The sequence below is a fragment of the Staurois parvus genome, unplaced genomic scaffold (genome assembly GCF_062004578.1).
Source record: "Staurois parvus isolate SC_StPar_1 unplaced genomic scaffold, SC_StPar_1.0 ptg000291l, whole genome shotgun sequence".
Lineage (NCBI taxonomy): Eukaryota > Metazoa > Chordata > Amphibia > Anura > Ranidae > Staurois > Staurois parvus.
In genome coordinates, this window is record NW_028318087.1 from 3,018,774 (window position 1) to 3,037,100 (window position 18,327).

The following is an 18,327-nucleotide window of genomic DNA, read 5'->3' on the forward strand; positions in this document are numbered from 1 at the left end:
ATCTCTGGTTACTGAGGGATGCTTTCACACCTGGATGTCATCAGATTCTCAGCTCACACGGCCCCTTATTCACCATGCTCCAAAACATGGCTTCTCTCTCTCTTTCCTGTTCTCTCCATCCCTGTGTGAAAAACCCCACCTCTTCATGAATATACAAATATCTATGCCTTCTGTTAGAAAAACAGTGACATCTTGTGGCTAAACCGCAGAATGTCAGTCAAAACATTAATTTACTTCCACACAGTGTTCAAACAATGAGAGCTCTTTCCCCAGCTCCCATACTGTGCGTATATATCCAGGCTTGTATGGGCCTGAATGTGTACTGTGCGTGTATATCCAGGCTTGTATGGGCCTGAACGTGCACTGTGCGTGTATATCCAGGCTTGTATGGGCCTGAACGTGCACTGTGCGTGTATATCCAGGCTTGTATGGTCCTGAACGTGCACTGTGCATGTATATCCTGGCTTGTATGGGCCTGAACGTGCACTGTGTGTGTATATCCAGGCTTGTATGGGTCTGAGCGTGTACTGTTATCCAGGCTTGTACGGGCCTGAACGTGTACTGTGTATGTATATCCAGGCTTATGTGGGCCTGAATAGGTACTGTGTGTGTGTATGTCCAGACCTGTATGGACTTGTACTGTGTGTGTCCAGGTCTGTATTGCCCTGAACATGTGCTGTGTGTGTGTGTATGTCCAAACCTGTATGGACTTGTACTGTGTTTGTGTGTGTGTGTCCAGGTCTGTATGGACTTGTAAGTGTGTCCAGGTCTGTATGGACTTGTACTGTGTGTGTGTCTTTCCAAAGTCCAATCAAATTCAAAATGTCACTCTTTCATGATCCAGTGTGGAATTCCAATTGTCTTATCATTCTCCACGAACCTCAAAAAAATAAACTTATAACAGTGTATTACCTTCTATAAAATTATATCTGTGCAAATAAAGGTACACCAAACTTCATAAACACAAGTGTGAGCAAACAAGTGCATCATGCAAACAGCATATCGTGTACACTCTAATCACACGTGAATACCACAACAAAAAATTAATTTTTATATATATATATATATATATATATATATATACACATGTATATATATATATATATATATATATACACATGTATATATATATATATATATACACATGTATATATATATATATATATATACACATGTATATATATCCACCTAATCAATAATTGTGAACACTCCAACGGTGAATAATCCGTGATCACCTCCAGCTAGTGCAAATGAATAATTACCTTTAGGAAGTAAAGACAGGCTTTGCAGGATATCCTTAGTCAGTAAGTAGTATCACTCTCCGGCTTACTAACACTCCTGTGGTCACTCTTCCATACTCCCCATAAGGGTAAAATAGGAGACTTAAGCGGTATATATATCAAAGGTATAAAACATTTTATTTAGAATCTTAAATTAAAATTTTAAGAAATCAGCCAGTGGAAATTCACTCCAGCACCTAAAGCAGCTATAGTGTTATCCTGGTGAGGGAAAACCCATATTCCCATTCTCAAAAGGGCCACAACGGCACTTCCGGTTTCCGCGTGAGTGTGTCAGACGTCACGTGTCCCAACACGTTTCGTCACTTCCTGGACATTTTCCCTTGTGAAAAAGATCAGTGTGTTAAAAATGAAACACTCCCATCACACAGATAACCCTATGATTGCCTCATCATTCCTTCCTCCCCAGTGCCATTAGTACAGTGTCAGTGCTTTTATTTTTTAGCACTGATCACTGTATTGGTGTCACTGGGGATGTCAGTGACCCCAAGTAATTTCCCCCCCAGTGTCAGAATGTCCGCTGCAGTCCTGCCATAAGTCGCTGATTGCCGCTATTAGTATATATATATATATATATATATATATATATATATAAAAAGTCCAGTATCTATACCGCCATTTGTAAACGCTATAAATTTTATGTAAACCAATTAATTTACAAGTATTTGGATTTTTTTTTTAGCAAAGACATGTTGCAGAATACATTTTGGCCCAAATTTATGACGAAATTTGATTTTAAAATTTTTTTACTGGACATGTTTTATAGCAAAAAATCCAAAATATTTTTTTTTCTCAAAATTGTTTGCCTTTTTTTTTTATAGCGCTAAAAATAAAGAACACACAGGCGATCAAGTGTATTTCAATAATTTCTAGTCTACTCCTTTTGCTCTGAAGGATCCACCCCCACCCCATCCTCTGAACTAGAGGTGCTGAGGAGAAGATTCAGGAGGCGAAGTCAGTACAGGAATCACTGCTTGCTGGCAGCAAGGTACCATGGCATATGTAGTTCTTAGACATTTTAAGTAAACAGCAGAGAAGAAGCTGAATAGCATGCATAGAATCCAGGAAGTTGTGGAAAGAGAGAGCCAGTAGACAGGCAGAACTCATAATATAAAAGGAGACATTTCAAATAAGCTTATATTGGATTGCCAATAATGACTGTTGCTTGTATTGCTATTACAATGACAATGTTGTAAAATGAAAGTGTATACTGTAACCATAGATCTCCTTTAATTTTCTGTTTCTAATTATAGCAGTGTGATTGTATCAATTATACCTTAATAGAAATGCATAACTAAACATGTAGCTACCAATGGTACTGGCCATAGCACAGCTCAATTTGTGTGAACCATATGGTATCTCACTAGCAGATATCATACCATGCAAGGGGTTTTTAGAACACCACTTTGGATTTTGAAGGCCGCTGCACTGATGTCCTCAAATCTCAGGAATTCGTTCTTTGGTCGCACGCTGGACTTTCTCACTTTTGGAAGCATTGGCTCAGTATCTCCTTTTAGTGCTTCCTCTGCATTTCCAGTAACTTTCTTCTCCCATGTGGTCCGGTCTCCATTGAGGTATTCATCTTCCACAAAGTCCTTCAGTCTCTCAGGATGGATAGGTGGTCCGTTTTGGTCACATGGAGCAGGACCATTTTTAAGATGCTGACCTTTATCTTTCTGTGAGATACTCTGCCTTTTGCCTGTGCTCTCATCATTTCTGGAAAAAAAGAAGAAAAATATTTATATACAGTATATTAAATATTTTCCAGGACCCTTATGGTTAGAAGTCCTACTTGAATGTGTAGCTGCAGCCAAACCACAGCTCTTACTAACCTGTTTGGCTTTAAGTTGAACACGTTATTAACTTCTATATATATATATATATATATATATATATTTATATATATATATTATTTTTTTCTATTATTATTATTATATTTTTTTTTCTATGGTCTCATTTCGCTTTTAGGCCAAGAAAAGTATATAAGGAGAGATTTAGCTGATGGGGTGCTATAAAGATATAAGTAACAGGTATGTACTGTAACTTCTCATTATGCCTCCAGTTTATGTCGCCATTAAAACATAATCTTGTCTTGTGCCTTCTGAAATCATATTGCATTGCTTTGTGGAATTAAAACCCATCATCGGGCAAAGATTTCCCATTGCTCCATCACCAACCAAGTATTTATTGAAAAAAAAAAAAAAACAAAACAAAAAAAAACATTCCTTATGAAGCTTTTTTTATACTCAAACTCAACCATTCGCATCCCTCACTGGCACGGTTTCAGGTACTGATGACTGGTGGATATAGTACTGCAGACTGTACCCTTTCTGACCAGTCACCATTTCATGGCATCAGGCATTGATGTGGGCACTCAAGTAGGAACCCCACTCCTTTGCAAGAAAGAAGATAGAAGGCTGTGTATCCATGACAGATGATTTAGGCAAGTATATGGCCACCTGTCGACTGCTCACCGTAATTATACTCTGATTGGATGGCAGATACAGGCACAGTCACATGCATTGGCTGTGCATGGGCGCACTGTGCACCTAACTTGTGACCATTGTGTCCATCAGTCACAGCGGATTACCAATAACCGTACCCATCATGTGATCACTATGATTGGTCATAGTGATCATATAATTACAGTGTAAACAAAAGAGTCATGAATGGTTTCCATTCATGACTGCTTGCTTAGTATTGTAAAGATGTGGTTGGCTCACAGCTATCACATTATGTGATTAGCTGGCTACCTGTAACGTGATCACAGCATGTCAACAGTAACTAAGCTGTCATGAATGTTAAAAGAAAAAAAAATCAAAATTTCATATGGGTACACTGTTGGATAACTTAGCAATTGACAATCAAAGTAGCACACTGCTGAATAGCAAAAAAATGCACTGGTCATGAAGGGGTTAAAACATTCCAGAGATCAAGTGGTTAACTTTTTTTTTTCTTCGTTAATTAGGGGAGGCAAAAAGTGCAAAGTTGAGTTATGCCAGGAGTTCGGCTTTAATCTGCACTCCTACTCAACAGAAACAATAAATGGGCTTAATTAAAAACCTGGTGTGTGTGTGTGTGTGTGTGCGTGCGTGCGTGCGTGCGTGCGTGTGTGTTTTAATTAAAAGTTTTCAATGGCAGAAGCAATCTTTTTGCTTTTTAGACCATTCTATACTCCTTGATAGAGATGAGCGAATCGAAGTATCCGAAGTGGAATTCGAGTCGAATATCGGAAAAATTTCGATTCGTGCCGAATCCGAAAAATAGCCTAATTCGGACGCGCGAATCGAAATTTTTCAGAAAATGGCGGCTGACATGTGCGGCGACGGAGCGGGGATGTCTGGGAAGGCGCGCAGACAAGGCGCGCTCACCCATAATGCATTCCTCAACTACATGTGATCGCATCAGCCTATCAGCAGCCAGCCAGCCAGCACTGTGTAATGGTCGAGCTATAAATAGCGGCCATTTTGGAATTCTTCATTTGCCTGCAGTTATTGAACAGAGGCAGACCGCTCTGTACTAGGGACAGGGACAGAGTTAGGGCCACAGAAACGATAATTGGGGACAGAGAAAAGTTACTTAGGGACAGAGAACCATTACTCAGGGACACAGACTTGTTAATGAGGGCCACAGAATCGTTATTTAGGGACAAAGAAACGCTAGTTAGGGCCACAGAATTCATAATCAGGGACAGACAGAATTGTTACTCAGTGCCAGAGAATTGTTACTTAGGGCCACAGAAACGTTATTAGGGCCACAGAATTGTTACTCAGGGACAGACAGAATTGTTACTGAGTGCCAGAGAATTGTTACTCAGGGACAGACAGAATTGTTACTGAGTGCCAGAGAATTGTTACTTAGGGCCACAGAAACTTTAATTAGGGCCACAGAATTTTTACTCAGGGACAGACAGAATTGTTACTGAGTGCCAGAGAATTGTTACTCAGGGACAGACAGAATTGTTACTGAGTGCCAGAGAATTGTTACTCAGGGCCACAGAAACTTTACTTAGGGCCACAGAATTTTTACTCAGGGACAGACAGAATTGTTACTGAGTGCCAGAGAATTGTTACTCAGGGACAGACAGAATTGTTACTGAGTGCCAGAGAATTGTTACTTAGGGCCACAGAAACTTTACTTAGGGCCACAGAATTGTTACTCGCACAGACACAGAATTGTTACTCGCACAGACACAGAATTGTTACTGAAGGCCACAGAACTGTTACTTAGGGCCACAGAATTGTTACTCGCACAGACACAGAATTGTTACTCGCACAGACACAGAACTGTTACTGAGGGCCACAGAACTGTTACTTAGGGACAAAGAAACGCTAGTTAGGGCCACAGAATTCATACTCAGGGACAGACAGAATTGTTACGGAGTGCCAGAGAATTGTTACTCAGGGACAGACAGAATTGTTACGGAGTGCCAGAGAATTGTTACTCAGGGACAGACAGAATTGTTACTGAGTGCCAGAGAATTGTTACTTAGGGCCACAGAAACTTTAATTAGGGCCACAGAATTTTTACTCAGGGACAGACAGAATTGTTACTGAGTGCCAGAGAATTGTTACTCAGGGACAGACAGAATTGTTACCGAGTGCCAGAGAATTGTTACTCAGGGACAGACAGAATTGTTACTGAGTGCCAGAGAATTGTTACTTAGGGCCACAGAAACTTTAATTAGGGCCACAGAATTTTTACTCAGGGACAGACAGAATTGTTACTGAGTGCCAGAGAATTGTTACTCAGGGACAGACAGAATTGTTACCGAGTGCCAGAGAATTGTTACTCAGGGACAGACAGAATTGTTACTGAGTGCCAGAGAATTGTTACTTAGGGCCACAGAAACTTTAATTAGGGCCACAGAATTTTTACTCAGGGACAGACAGAATTGTTACTGAGTGCCAGAGAATTGTTACTCAGGGACAGACAGAATTGTTACTGAGTGCCAGAGAATTGTTACTTAGGGCCACAGAAACTTTAATTAGGGCCACAGAATTTTTACTCAGGGACAGACAGAATTGTTACTGAGTGCCAGAGAATTGTTACTCAGGGACAGACAGAATTGTTACCGAGTGCCAGAGAATTGTTACTCAGGGACAGACAGAATTGTTACTGAGTGCCAGAGAATTGTTACTTAGGGCCACAGAAACTTTAATTAGGGCCACAGAATTTTTACTCAGGGACAGACAGAATTGTTACTGAGTGCCAGAGAATTGTTACTCAGGGACAGACAGAATTGTTACGGAGTGCCAGAGAATTGTTACTCAGGGCCACAGAAACTTTACTTAGGGCCACAGAATTTTTACTCAGGGACAGACAGAATTGTTACTGAGTGCCAGAGAATTGTTACTCAGGGACAGACAGAATTGTTACTGAGTGCCAGAGAATTGTTACTCAGGGACAGACAGAATTGTTACTGAGTGCCAGATAATTGTTACTCAGGGCCCCAGAAACTTTACTTAGGGCCACAGAATTTTTACTCAGGGACAGACAGAATTGTTACTGAGTGCCAGAGAATTGTTACTCAGGGACAGACAGAATTGTTACTGAGTGCCAGAGAATTGTTACTTAGGGCCACAGAAACTTTAATTAGGGCCACAGAATTTTTACTCAGGGACAGACAGAATTGTTACTGAGTGCCAGAGAATTGTTACTCAGGGACAGACAGAATTGTTACCGAGTGCCAGAGAATTGTTACTCAGGGACAGACAGAATTGTTACTGAGTGCCAGAGAATTGTTACTTAGGGCCACAGAAACTTTAATTAGGGCCACAGAATTTTTACTCAGGGACAGACAGAATTGTTACTGAGTGCCAGAGAATTGTTACTCAGGGACAGACAGAATTGTTACGGAGTGCCAGAGAATTGTTACTCAGGGCCACAGAAACTTTACTTAGGGCCACAGAATTTTTACTCAGGGACAGACAGAATTGTTACTGAGTGCCAGAGAATTGTTACTCAGGGACAGACAGAATTGTTACGGAGTGCCAGAGAATTGTTACTCAGGGACAGACAGAATTGTTACTGAGTGCCAGAGAATTGTTACTTAGGGCCACAGAAACTTTAATTAGGGCCACAGAATTTTTACTCAGGGACAGACAGAATTGTTACTGAGTGCCAGAGAATTGTTACTCAGGGACAGACAGAATTGTTACCGAGTGCCAGAGAATTGTTACTCAGGGACAGACAGAATTGTTACTGAGTGCCAGAGAATTGTTACTTAGGGCCACAGAAACTTTAATTAGGGCCACAGAATTTTTACTCAGGGACAGACAGAATTGTTACTGAGTGCCAGAGAATTGTTACTCAGGGACAGACAGAATTGTTACGGAGTGCCAGAGAATTGTTACTCAGGGCCACAGAAACTTTACTTAGGGCCAGAGAATTTTTACTCAGGGACAGACAGAATTGTTACTGAGTGCCAGAGAATTGTTACTCAGGGACAGACAGAATTGTTACGGAGTGCCAGATAATTGTTACTCAGGGCCCCAGAAACTTTACTTAGGGCCACAGAATTTTTACTCAGGGACAGACAGAATTGTTACTGAGTGCCAGAGAATTGTTACTCAGGGACAGACAGAATTGTTACTGAGTGCCAGAGAATTGTTACTTAGGGCCACAGAAACTTTACTTAGGGCCACAGAATTGTTACTCGCACAGACACAGAATTGTTACTCGCACAGACACAGAATTGTTACTGAGGGCCACAGAACTGTTACTTGGGGCCACAGAAACGTTAATCAGGGACACAGAATTGTTACTGAGGGCCACAGAACTGTTACTTAGGGCCACAGAATTGTTACTCGCACAGACACAGAATTGTTACTCAGGGAAACAGAATTGTTACTCAGGGACACATAATCGTTTAATTAAAGAGTATGTCAGACAACATGCAGAGGAGTGGCAGAGGAGGCAATGTTTTAGGAGCGAGCAGACGTGGCAGCAGAGGAAGGGGTCGAGGCAGCACTATTCGCAGCCAGAGGCCAGTGCTCCCGGTGTCATCCAGCGGTCGTGTCTCCACCGACAACCCTGCCGTCGTCGATTGGTTGGCTCGGTCGTCTTCCTCTTCCCAGGTCACCTCTGACACCTACAGCCAACGGTCGGTGGGTACGTCAGACACAACCGTTAGTTGGCATGGCCCGGGACCAAGCCCACTGAAATCACGTGTCCTCTACCTGCCCCTGTCCTTTGGTGTTCCCTCACCAAGCGAAGTATCGCATGCTGTGGGCTCAGCCCCACTGTACAGTGAGGAAGAGCTAACAGAGGGCGGTCAGGAACGGGGGGAGACATCCGCCTTTTCAGCAGCCAGGCGAAGAAGTAGTGGCGAGGAGAGTGGCTCGGTAGCCGGTCTAGAGACAGGTCTGTCTCCTGACCCAGACGCAGCCGAGGGGGCTAGTAGTGAGGCGGAGACCCTACTTGATGATGAGGAGGTTGATCGCACTTGGCAGCCTCGTCGTCATCAGGCAATTTCTTCCGCATCATCAGGAGAAGAGGGTGGCAGCTTGGCAGCGAGCAAAACAGTCGGTGGGTTGCCCAGGAGACAGCAGCAGGGTCGCAGCAGTGTCAGTGGAGCCAAACGTCCACGGAGTAGAGCACCAGCTCCACTGCAGCCTACCACCACGGCCAGTAGTGGTGCCGGTGTGCACGGAGGAAGCAGCAGTCAGCCAGTGAGGAGTATCGGGGGCAAAGTTTCCTACTCGGCGGTGTGGCAATTTTTCGTCAAGCCGCCCGAGGAAGTAAACGTAGCCGTATGTCGACTATGTGGCCAGAAAGTCAAGCGTGGCCAGGGGGCCCATGTTGGGACTACAGCGTTGCGGCAGCATATGCAGCGTCGCCATTTGGTGGCCTGGGAAAACCGTGATAAAGATACGGCGGTTCTGCCCACCCCAGCCCCCGCTCCATCACCCGCTCCGTTACTTGCTCCGTCACCCGACGTCAATCGCCCTCCATCAGCCAGTCAAGGCTCCAACACCTCTGCTGAGGGGAGTTGTCGCTCGTTGGCATCTTCCGCTCGTTCAGATGCTCCTTCTCCTGCTACTCCTCTTCACGGATTCCGTCAGCAGTCTTTCTTGGAATCCGTTTCCAAGAGACAACAGTTTGCGAGCACGCACCCGACGGTGCAAAAGCTGAACGTCCTCCTGTCCAAGTTGCTGGTGCTGCAGTCCCTCCCTTTCCAAGTGGTGGACTCAGCACCTTTCAGAGAAATGATGGCTTGTGCCGCGCCGCGGTGGAGAGTGCCAAGCCGTCATTTCTTCGCCAAAAAGGCAGTGCCAGCCCTGCATTCACATGTAGAAGACATGGTGGGCCAGTCTTTGAGCATGTCGGTCTCTGCCAAAGTGCACGGCAGCGCCGACGTGTGGAGCTGTAACTACGGTCAGGGACAGTACATGTCATTTACGGCCCACTGGGTGAACGTGGTGCCGTCACAGCCGCACCAGCAACTTGGACAGGTCACGCCGCTTTTGCCTCCACGTTTGCACGTCCTTGGTCCGGCAAAGATGTCCGCCTCTACCACCTCTTCTTCCGCCGTGTCCTCAGCCGCCACCCCCGTGCCAAGTCCCATTACCCGACCGGCATATCACATGTGCAGGGCGCAACGGTGTCACGCTGTTCTGCACCTGGTATGCCTTGGCGAACGTAGTCACACAGGGGAGGAACTTCTGAGTGTAATGAACAGAGAAATCGACAGATGGCTGTCTCCGCGCAAACTGAAAATCGGAACCATGTTGACCGACAACGGAAAGAACATGGTGTCTGCTCTGCGTCAAGGAAGGTTGTGCCATGCGCCATGCATGGCTCACGTGTTCAATCTGGTTGTCAAGCGGTTCTTAAAATCCACCATCCCACTGCAAGACATCCTTAAAATGTCACGTAAACTTTGCATGCATTTCAGCCATTCCTACACCGCAAAGCACACCCTCCTTGAGCTGCAGCGGCAGAACGGAATTCCACAGCATCGCCTGATCTGCGACGTTGCAACAAGGTGGAATTCAACCCTACACATGTTAGACCGCCTTTACGAACAGCGAAAGGCCATCACCGATTTCCTGATGTTACAAGCGGATAAAGGTACTCCCCTGTGTAACTTCGATGTCAGCCATTGGCAGCTCATGCGTGACACCTGCCGCTTGCTCAGGCCCTTTGAGGAGGCCACGCTATTCGTGAGTCGGCAGGACTATGGGATGAACGACGTCATTCCTCTGTTGCACGTCCTTGAACAAATGCTGTTAACAATGGCTGGTCAGGGTGCGGTAGACGTGGCGCACAGATCTCAATGCCACATGACCCCTGTGGGGGCAGGACAGGAAGAAGAGGAGGAGGTAGAGGAGGACATTTGTGCTCAGGAATTATTGAGTGAAATGGGTGGTTTTTCCACTCAGCGGACAGGAGTGGAGGAGCAGGAGCATCTGGTAGAGGAGGAGGAGGAGGAGACAGAGGACCCAGACGCACCGTGGCAGTATGCTGTGGAGATGGAGGCAGGGAGTCCCTCGCATTCCTTGGCACAAATGGCCCATAGCATGCTCGGTTGCTTGCGTAGCGACAGCCGAATAATAACCATCAGACAGAGGGATGACTTTTGGCTGTCCACCTTGTTGGACCCTCGCTACCGTTCCAAAATGGTGGCCTTTTTCACACCTGCTGAGAGGGAGGCCAAAATAACGTACTATAAAAACCACCTATGTAGTCAGTTGGTCTCTGCCTTTGTGCGCCAACGTCCATCCTCAGACACTGTGGGCCCTGTGCGCTCGCGTTCCGCTGCCATGGCAGCAGGGGAGGGGTGGGGTGGTAGGAGCAGTGGCAGCTCCACCAGCAGCAGCTGCCTCAGTCTGCAGTCGATGATGAGTAGCTTTCTTCACCAGCGCAGTGAGGAAACTACTAACCAGCCGCAGCAGCAGCATCAGGTGGACCTGGAGCAGGACCTCAAACAACAGGCTTGGGCCTACTTGGACAGCACCCTGCCAACCGAGGTAGACAATCCCCTTGACTACTGGGCAACGAAACTTGACCTTTGGCCCCAACTAGCTGAATTTGCCCTTGAAAGGCTGTCATGCCCAGCCAGTAGCGTGGCATCGGAGCGCGTGTTTAGTGCGGCAGGAGGTATTGTAACTCCGCGGAGGACACGACTGTCCACCCAAAGTGTGGAGAGACTCACGTTTGTGAAAATGAATCAGGCGTGGATTAGTCTGGATTTCAAACCACCAGTTCCTGACACAACTGACTAAATCCGCCATGAATCATGCCTCAAACATGTGCCACTTTGAGGTCTCCTCACACACTGCTGGTGTGTAGAATTTTTTGACATAGGGTGCTGGCAGATTATGGGCCTCCTATAGCTGCTGCCAGGCCCCTAATCTGCCATAGGCCCCTATATACCGCTTCCTCATGCTGCTGCCAGGTCCAGAGTCTCTCATGCCATGTGCCACTTTCAGGTCTCCTCACGCTGCTGGTGTGTTGAATTTTTTGACATAGGGTGCTGGCAGATTATGGGCCTCCCATAGCTGCTGCCAGGCCCCTAATCTGCCATGGGCCCCTATATACCGCTTCCTCATGCTGCTGCCAGGTCCAGAGTCTGTCATGGGTCCCTGTACGGCCTCCCATTGCTGCTGTCTCCATCGCCACACTCTGCCATGTGCCACTTTCAGGTCTCCTCACACACTGCTGGTGTGTAGAATTTTTTGACATAGGGTGCTGGCAGATTATGGGCCTCCCATTGCTGCTGCCAGGCCCCTAATCTGCCATAGGCCCCTATATACCGCTTCCTCATGCTGCTGCCAGGTCCAGAGTCTCTCATGCCATGTGCCACTTTCAGGTCTCCTCACACTGCTGGTGTGTAGAATTTTTTTGACATAGGGTGCTGGCAGATTAAGGGCCTCCCATAGCTGCTGCTAGGCCCCTAATCTGCCATGGGCCCCTATATACCGCCTCCTCATGCTGCTGCCAGGTCCAGAGTCTGTCATGGGTCCCTGTACGGCCTCCCATTGCTGCTGTCTCCATCGCCACACTCTGCCATGTGCCACTTTCAGGTCTCCTCACACACTGCTGGTGTGTAGAATTTTTTGACATAGGGTGCTGGCAGATTAAGGGCCTCCCATAGCTGCTGCCAGGCCCCTAATCTGCCATGGGCCCCTATATACCGCCTCCTCATGCTGCTGCCAGGTCCAGAGTCTGTCATGGGTCCCTGTACGGCCTCCCATTGCTGCTGTCTCCATCGCCACACTCTGCCATGTGCCACTTTCAGGTCTCCTCACACACTGCTGGTGTGTAGAATTTTTTGACATAGGGTGCTGGCAGATTAAGGGCCTCCCATAGCTGCTGCCAGGCCCCTAATCTGCCATGGGCCCCTATATACCGCCTCCTCATGCTGCTGCCAGGTCCAGAGTCTGTCATGGGTCCCTGTACGGCCTCCCATTGCTGCTGTCTCCATCGCCACACTCTGCCATGTGCCACTTTCAGGTCTCCTCACACACTGCTGGTGTGTAGAATTTTTTGACATAGGGTGCTGGCAGATTATGGGCCTCCCATTGCTGCTGCCAGGCCCCTAATCTGCCATAGGCCCCTATATACCGCTTCCTCATGCTGCTGCCAGGTCCAGAGTCTCTCATGCCATGTGCCACTTTCAGGTCTCCTCACACTGCTGGTGTGTAGAATTTTTTGACATAGGGTGCTGGCAGATTAAGGGCCTCCCATAGCTGCTGCCAGGCCCCTAATCTGCCATAGGCCCCTATATACCGCCTCCTCATGCTGCTGCCAGGTCCAGAGTCTGTCATGGGTCCCTGTACGGCCTCCCATTGCTGCTGTCTCCATCGCCACACTCTGCCATGTGCCACTTTCAGGTCTCCTCACACTGCTGGTGTGTTGAATTTTTTGACATAGGGTGCTGGCAGATTATGGGCCTCCCATTGCTGCTGCCAGGCCCCTAATCTGCCATAGGCCCCTATATACCGCTTCCTCATGCTGCTGCCAGGTCCAGAGTCTCTCATGCCATGTGCCACTTTCAGGTCTCCTCACACTGCTGGTGTGTAGAATTTTTTTGACATAGGGTGCTGGCAGATTAAGGGCCTCCCATAGCTGCTGCCAGGCCCCTAATCTGCCATGGGCCCCTATATACCGCCTCCTCATGCTGCTGCCAGGTCCAGAGTCTGTCATGGGTCCCTGTACGGCCTCCCATTGCTGCTGTCTCCATCGCCACACTCTGCCATGTGCCACTTTCAGGTCTCCTCACACACTGCTGGTGTGTAGAATTTTTTGACATAGGGTGCTGGCAGATTAAGGGCCTCCCATAGCTGCTGCCAGGCCCCTAATTTGCCATGGGCCCCTATATACCGCCTCCTCATGCTGCTGCCAGGTCCAGAGTCTGTCATGGGTCCCTGTACGGCCTCCCATTGCTGCTGTCTCCATCGCCACACTCTGCCATGTGCCACTTTCAGGTCTCCTCACACACTGCTGGTGTGTAGAATTTTTTGACATAGGGTGCTGGCAGATTAAGGGCCTCCCATAGCTGCTGCCAGGCCCCTAATCTGCCATGGGCCCCTATATACCGCCTCCTCATGCTGCTGCCAGGTCCAGAGTCTGTCATGGGTCCCTGTACGGCCTCCCATTGCTGCTGTCTCCATCGCCACACTCTGCCATGTGCCACTTTCAGGTCTCCTCACACACTGCTGGTGTGTAGAATTTTTTGACATAGGGTGCTGGCAGATTATGGGCCTCCCATTGCTGCTGCCAGGCCCCTAATCTGCCATAGGCCCCTATATACCGCTTCCTCATGCTGCTGCCAGGTCCAGAGTCTCTCATGCCATGTGCCACTTTCAGGTCTCCTCACACTGCTGGTGTGTAGAATTTTTTTGACATAGGGTGCTGGCAGATTATGGGCCTCCTATAGCTGCTGCCAGGCCCCTAATCTGCCATAGGCCCCTATATACCGCTTCCTCATGCTGCTGCCAGGTCCAGAGTCTCTCATGCCATGTGCCACTTTCAGGTCTCCTCACACTGCTGGTGTGTAGAATTTTTTGACATAGGGTGCTGGCAGATTACGGGCCTCCCATAGCTGCTGCCAGGCCCCTAATCTGCCATAGGCCCCTATATACCGCCTCCTCATGCTGCTGCCAGGTCCAGAGTCTGTCATGGGTCCCTGTACGGCCTCCCATTGCTGCTGTCTCCATCGCCACACTCTGCCATGTGCCACTTTCAGGTCTCCTCACACTGCTGGTGTGTTGAATTTTTTGACATAGGGTGCTGGCAGATTATGGGCCTCCTATAGCTGCTGCCAGGCCCCTAATCTGCCATAGGCCCCTATATACCGCTTCCTCATGCTGCTGCCAGGTCCAGAGTCTCTCATGCCATGTGCCACTTTCAGGTCTCCTCACACTGCTGGTGTGTAGAATTTTTTTGACATAGGGTGCTGGCAGATTAAGGGCCTCCCATAGCTGCTGCCAGGCCCCTAATCTGCCATGGGCCCCTATATACCGCCTCCTCATGCTGCTGCCAGGTCCAGAGTCTGTCATGGGTCCCTGTACGGCCTCCCATTGCTGCTGTCTCCATCGCCACACTCTGCCATGTGCCACTTTCAGGTCTCCTCACACACTGCTGGTGTGTAGAATTTTTTGACATAGGGTGCTGGCAGATTAAGGGCCTCCCATAGCTGCTGCCAGGCCCCTAATCTGCCATGGGCCCCTATATACCGCCTCCTCATGCTGCTGCCAGGTCCAGAGTCTGTCATGGGTCCCTGTACGGCCTCCCATTGCTGCTGTCTCCATCGCCACACTCTGCCATGTGCCACTTTCAGGTCTCCTCACACACTGCTGGTGTGTAGAATTTTTTGACATAGGGTGCTGGCAGATTATGGGCCTCCCATTGCTGCTGCCAGGCCCCTAATCTGCCATAGGCCCCTATATACCGCTTCCTCATGCTGCTGCCAGGTCCAGAGTCTCTCATGCCATGTGCCACTTTCAGGTCTCCTCACACTGCTGGTGTGTAGAATTTTTTGACATAGGGTGCTGGCAGATTAAGGGCCTCCCATAGCTGCTGCCAGGCCCCTAATCTGCCATAGGCCCCTATATACCGCCTCCTCATGCTGCTGCCAGGTCCAGAGTCTGTCATGGGTCCCTGTACGGCCTCCCATTGCTGCTGTCTCCATCGCCACACTCTGCCATGTGCCACTTTCAGGTCTCCTCACACTGCTGGTGTGTTGAATTTTTTGACATAGGGTGCTGGCAGATTATGGGCCTCCCATTGCTGCTGCCAGGCCCCTAATCTGCCATAGGCCCCTATATACCGCTTCCTCATGCTGCTGCCAGGTCCAGAGTCTCTCATGCCATGTGCCACTTTCAGGTCTCCTCACACTGCTGGTGTGTAGAATTTTTTTGACATAGGGTGCTGGCAGATTAAGGGCCTCCCATAGCTGCTGCCAGGCCCCTAATCTGCCATGGGCCCCTATATACCGCCTCCTCATGCTGCTGCCAGGTCCAGAGTCTGTCATGGGTCCCTGTACGGCCTCCCATTGCTGCTGTCTCCATCGCCACACTCTGCCATGTGCCACTTTCAGGTCTCCTCACACACTGCTGGTGTGTAGAATTTTTTGACATAGGGTGCTGGCAGATTAAGGGCCTCCCATAGCTGCTGCCAGGCCCCTAATCTGCCATGGGCCCCTATATACCGCCTCCTCATGCTGCTGCCAGGTCCAGAGTCTGTCATGGGTCCCTGTACGGCCTCCCATTGCTGCTGTCTCCATCGCCACACTCTGCCATGTGCCACTTTCAGGTCTCCTCACACACTGCTGGTGTGTAGAATTTTTTGACATAGGGTGCTGGCAGATTAAGGGCCTCCCATAGCTGCTGCCAGGCCCCTAATCTGCCATGGGCCCCTATATACCGCCTCCTCATGCTGCTGCCAGGTCCAGAGTCTGTCATGGGTCCCTGTACGGCCTCCCATTGCTGCCGTCTCCATCGCCACACTCTGCCATGTGCCACTTTCAGGTCTCCTCACACACTGCTGGTGTGTAGAATTTTTTGACATAGGGTGCTGGCAGATTATGGGCCTCCCATTGCTGCTGCCAGGCCCCTAATCTGCCATAGGCCCCTATATACCGCTTCCTCATGCTGCTGCCAGGTCCAGAGTCTCTCATGCCATGTGCCACTTTCAGGTCTCCTCACACTGCTGGTGTGTAGAATTTTTTTGACATAGGGTGCTGGCAGATTATGGGCCTCCTATAGCTGCTGCCAGGCCCCTAATCTGCCATAGGCCCCTATATACCGCTTCCTCATGCTGCTGCCAGGTCCAGAGTCTCTCATGCCATGTGCCACTTTCAGGTCTCCTCACACTGCTGGTGTGTAGAATTTTTTGACATAGGGTGCTGGCAGATTACGGGCCTCCCATAGCTGCTGCCAGGCCCCTAATCTGCCATAGGCCCCTATATACCGCCTCCTCATGCTGCTGCCAGGTCCAGAGTCTGTCATGGGTCCCTGTACGGCCTCCCATTGCTGCTGTCTCCATCGCCACACTCTGCCATGTGCCACTTTCAGGTCTCCTCACACTGCTGGTGTGTTGAATTTTTTGACATAGGGTGCTGGCAGATTATGGGCCTCCTATAGCTGCTGCCAGGCCCCTAATCTGCCATAGGCCCCTATATACCGCTTCCTCATGCTGCTGCCAGGTCCAGAGTCTCTCATGCCATGTGCCACTTTCAGGTCTCCTCACACTGCTGGTGTGTAGAATTTTTTTGACATAGGGTGCTGGCAGATTAAGGGCCTCCCATAGCTGCTGCCAGGCCCCTAATCTGCCATGGGCCCCTATATACCGCCTCCTCATGCTGCTGCCAGGTCCAGAGTCTGTCATGGGTCCCTGTACGGCCTCCCATTGCTGCTGTCTCCATCGCCACACTCTGCCATGTGCCACTTTCAGGTCTCCTCACACACTGCTGGTGTGTAGAATTTTTTGACATAGGGTGCTGGCAGATTAAGGGCCTCCCATAGCTGCTGCCAGGCCCCTAATCTGCCATGGGCCCCTATATACCGCCTCCTCATGCTGCTGCCAGGTCCAGAGTCTGTCATGGGTCCCTGTACGGCCTCCCATTGCTGCTGTCTCCATCGCCACACTCTGCCATGTGCCACTTTCAGGTCTCCTCACACACTGCTGGTGTGTAGAATTTTTTGACATAGGGTGCTGGCAGATTATGGGCCTCCCATTGCTGCTGCCAGGCCCCTAATCTGCCATAGGCCCCTATATACCGCTTCCTCATGCTGCTGCCAGGTCCAGAGTCTCTCATGCCATGTGCCACTTTCAGGTCTCCTCACACTGCTGGTGTGTAGAATTTTTTGACATAGGGTGCTGGCAGATTAAGGGCCTCCCATAGCTGCTGCCAGGCCCCTAATCTGCCATAGGCCCCTATATACCGCCTCCTCATGCTGCTGCCAGGTCCAGAGTCTGTCATGGGTCCCTGTACGGCCTCCCATTGCTGCTGTCTCCATCGCCACACTCTGCCATGTGCCACTTTCAGGTCTCCTCACACTGCTGGTGTGTTGAATTTTTTGACATAGGGTGCTGGCAGATTATGGGCCTCCTATAGCTGCTGCCAGGCCCCTAATCTGCCATAGGCCCCTATATACCGCTTCCTCATGCTGCTGCCAGGTCCAGAGTCTCTCATGCCATGTGCCACTTTCAGGTCTCCTCACACTGCTGGTGTGTAGAATTTTTTTGACATAGGGTGCTGGCAGATTATGGGCCTCCTATAGCTGCTGCCAGGCCCCTAATCTGCCATAGGCCCCTATATACCGCTTCCTCATGCTGCTGCCAGGTCCAGAGTCTCTCATGCCATGTGCCACTTTCAGGTCTCCTCACACTGCTGGTGTGTAGAATTTTTTTGACATAGGGTGCTGGCAGATTAAGGGCCTCCCATAGCTGCTGCCAGGCCCCTAATCTGCCATAGGCCCCTATATACCGCCTCCTCATGCTGCTGCCAGGTCCAGAGTCTGTCATGGGTCCCTGTACGGCCTCCCATTGCTGCTGTCTCCATCGCCACACTCTGCCA

At 49.1% G+C, this 18,327-nt stretch overlaps 1 protein-coding gene across 7 annotated transcripts in view; it reads right to left on the reverse strand.

The window, feature by feature from the left end:
• Window positions 1-18,327, reverse strand: part of LOC149458214 (uncharacterized) — a 103,846-nt gene that overhangs the window by 48,526 nt on the left and 36,993 nt on the right. For all 7 annotated transcript variants that reach the window (XR_016313485.1, XM_089682507.1, XM_089682505.1 and 4 more), the window contains one exon: window positions 2,678-3,014. Coding sequence is in view for 6 of the 7 variants with exons in the window: in XM_089682507.1 (XP_089538633.1) it covers window positions 2,678-3,014 (337 nt within the window). In the remaining variant the exon portion in view is untranslated. The remainder of the gene's footprint in view (window positions 1-2,677; window positions 3,015-18,327) is intronic.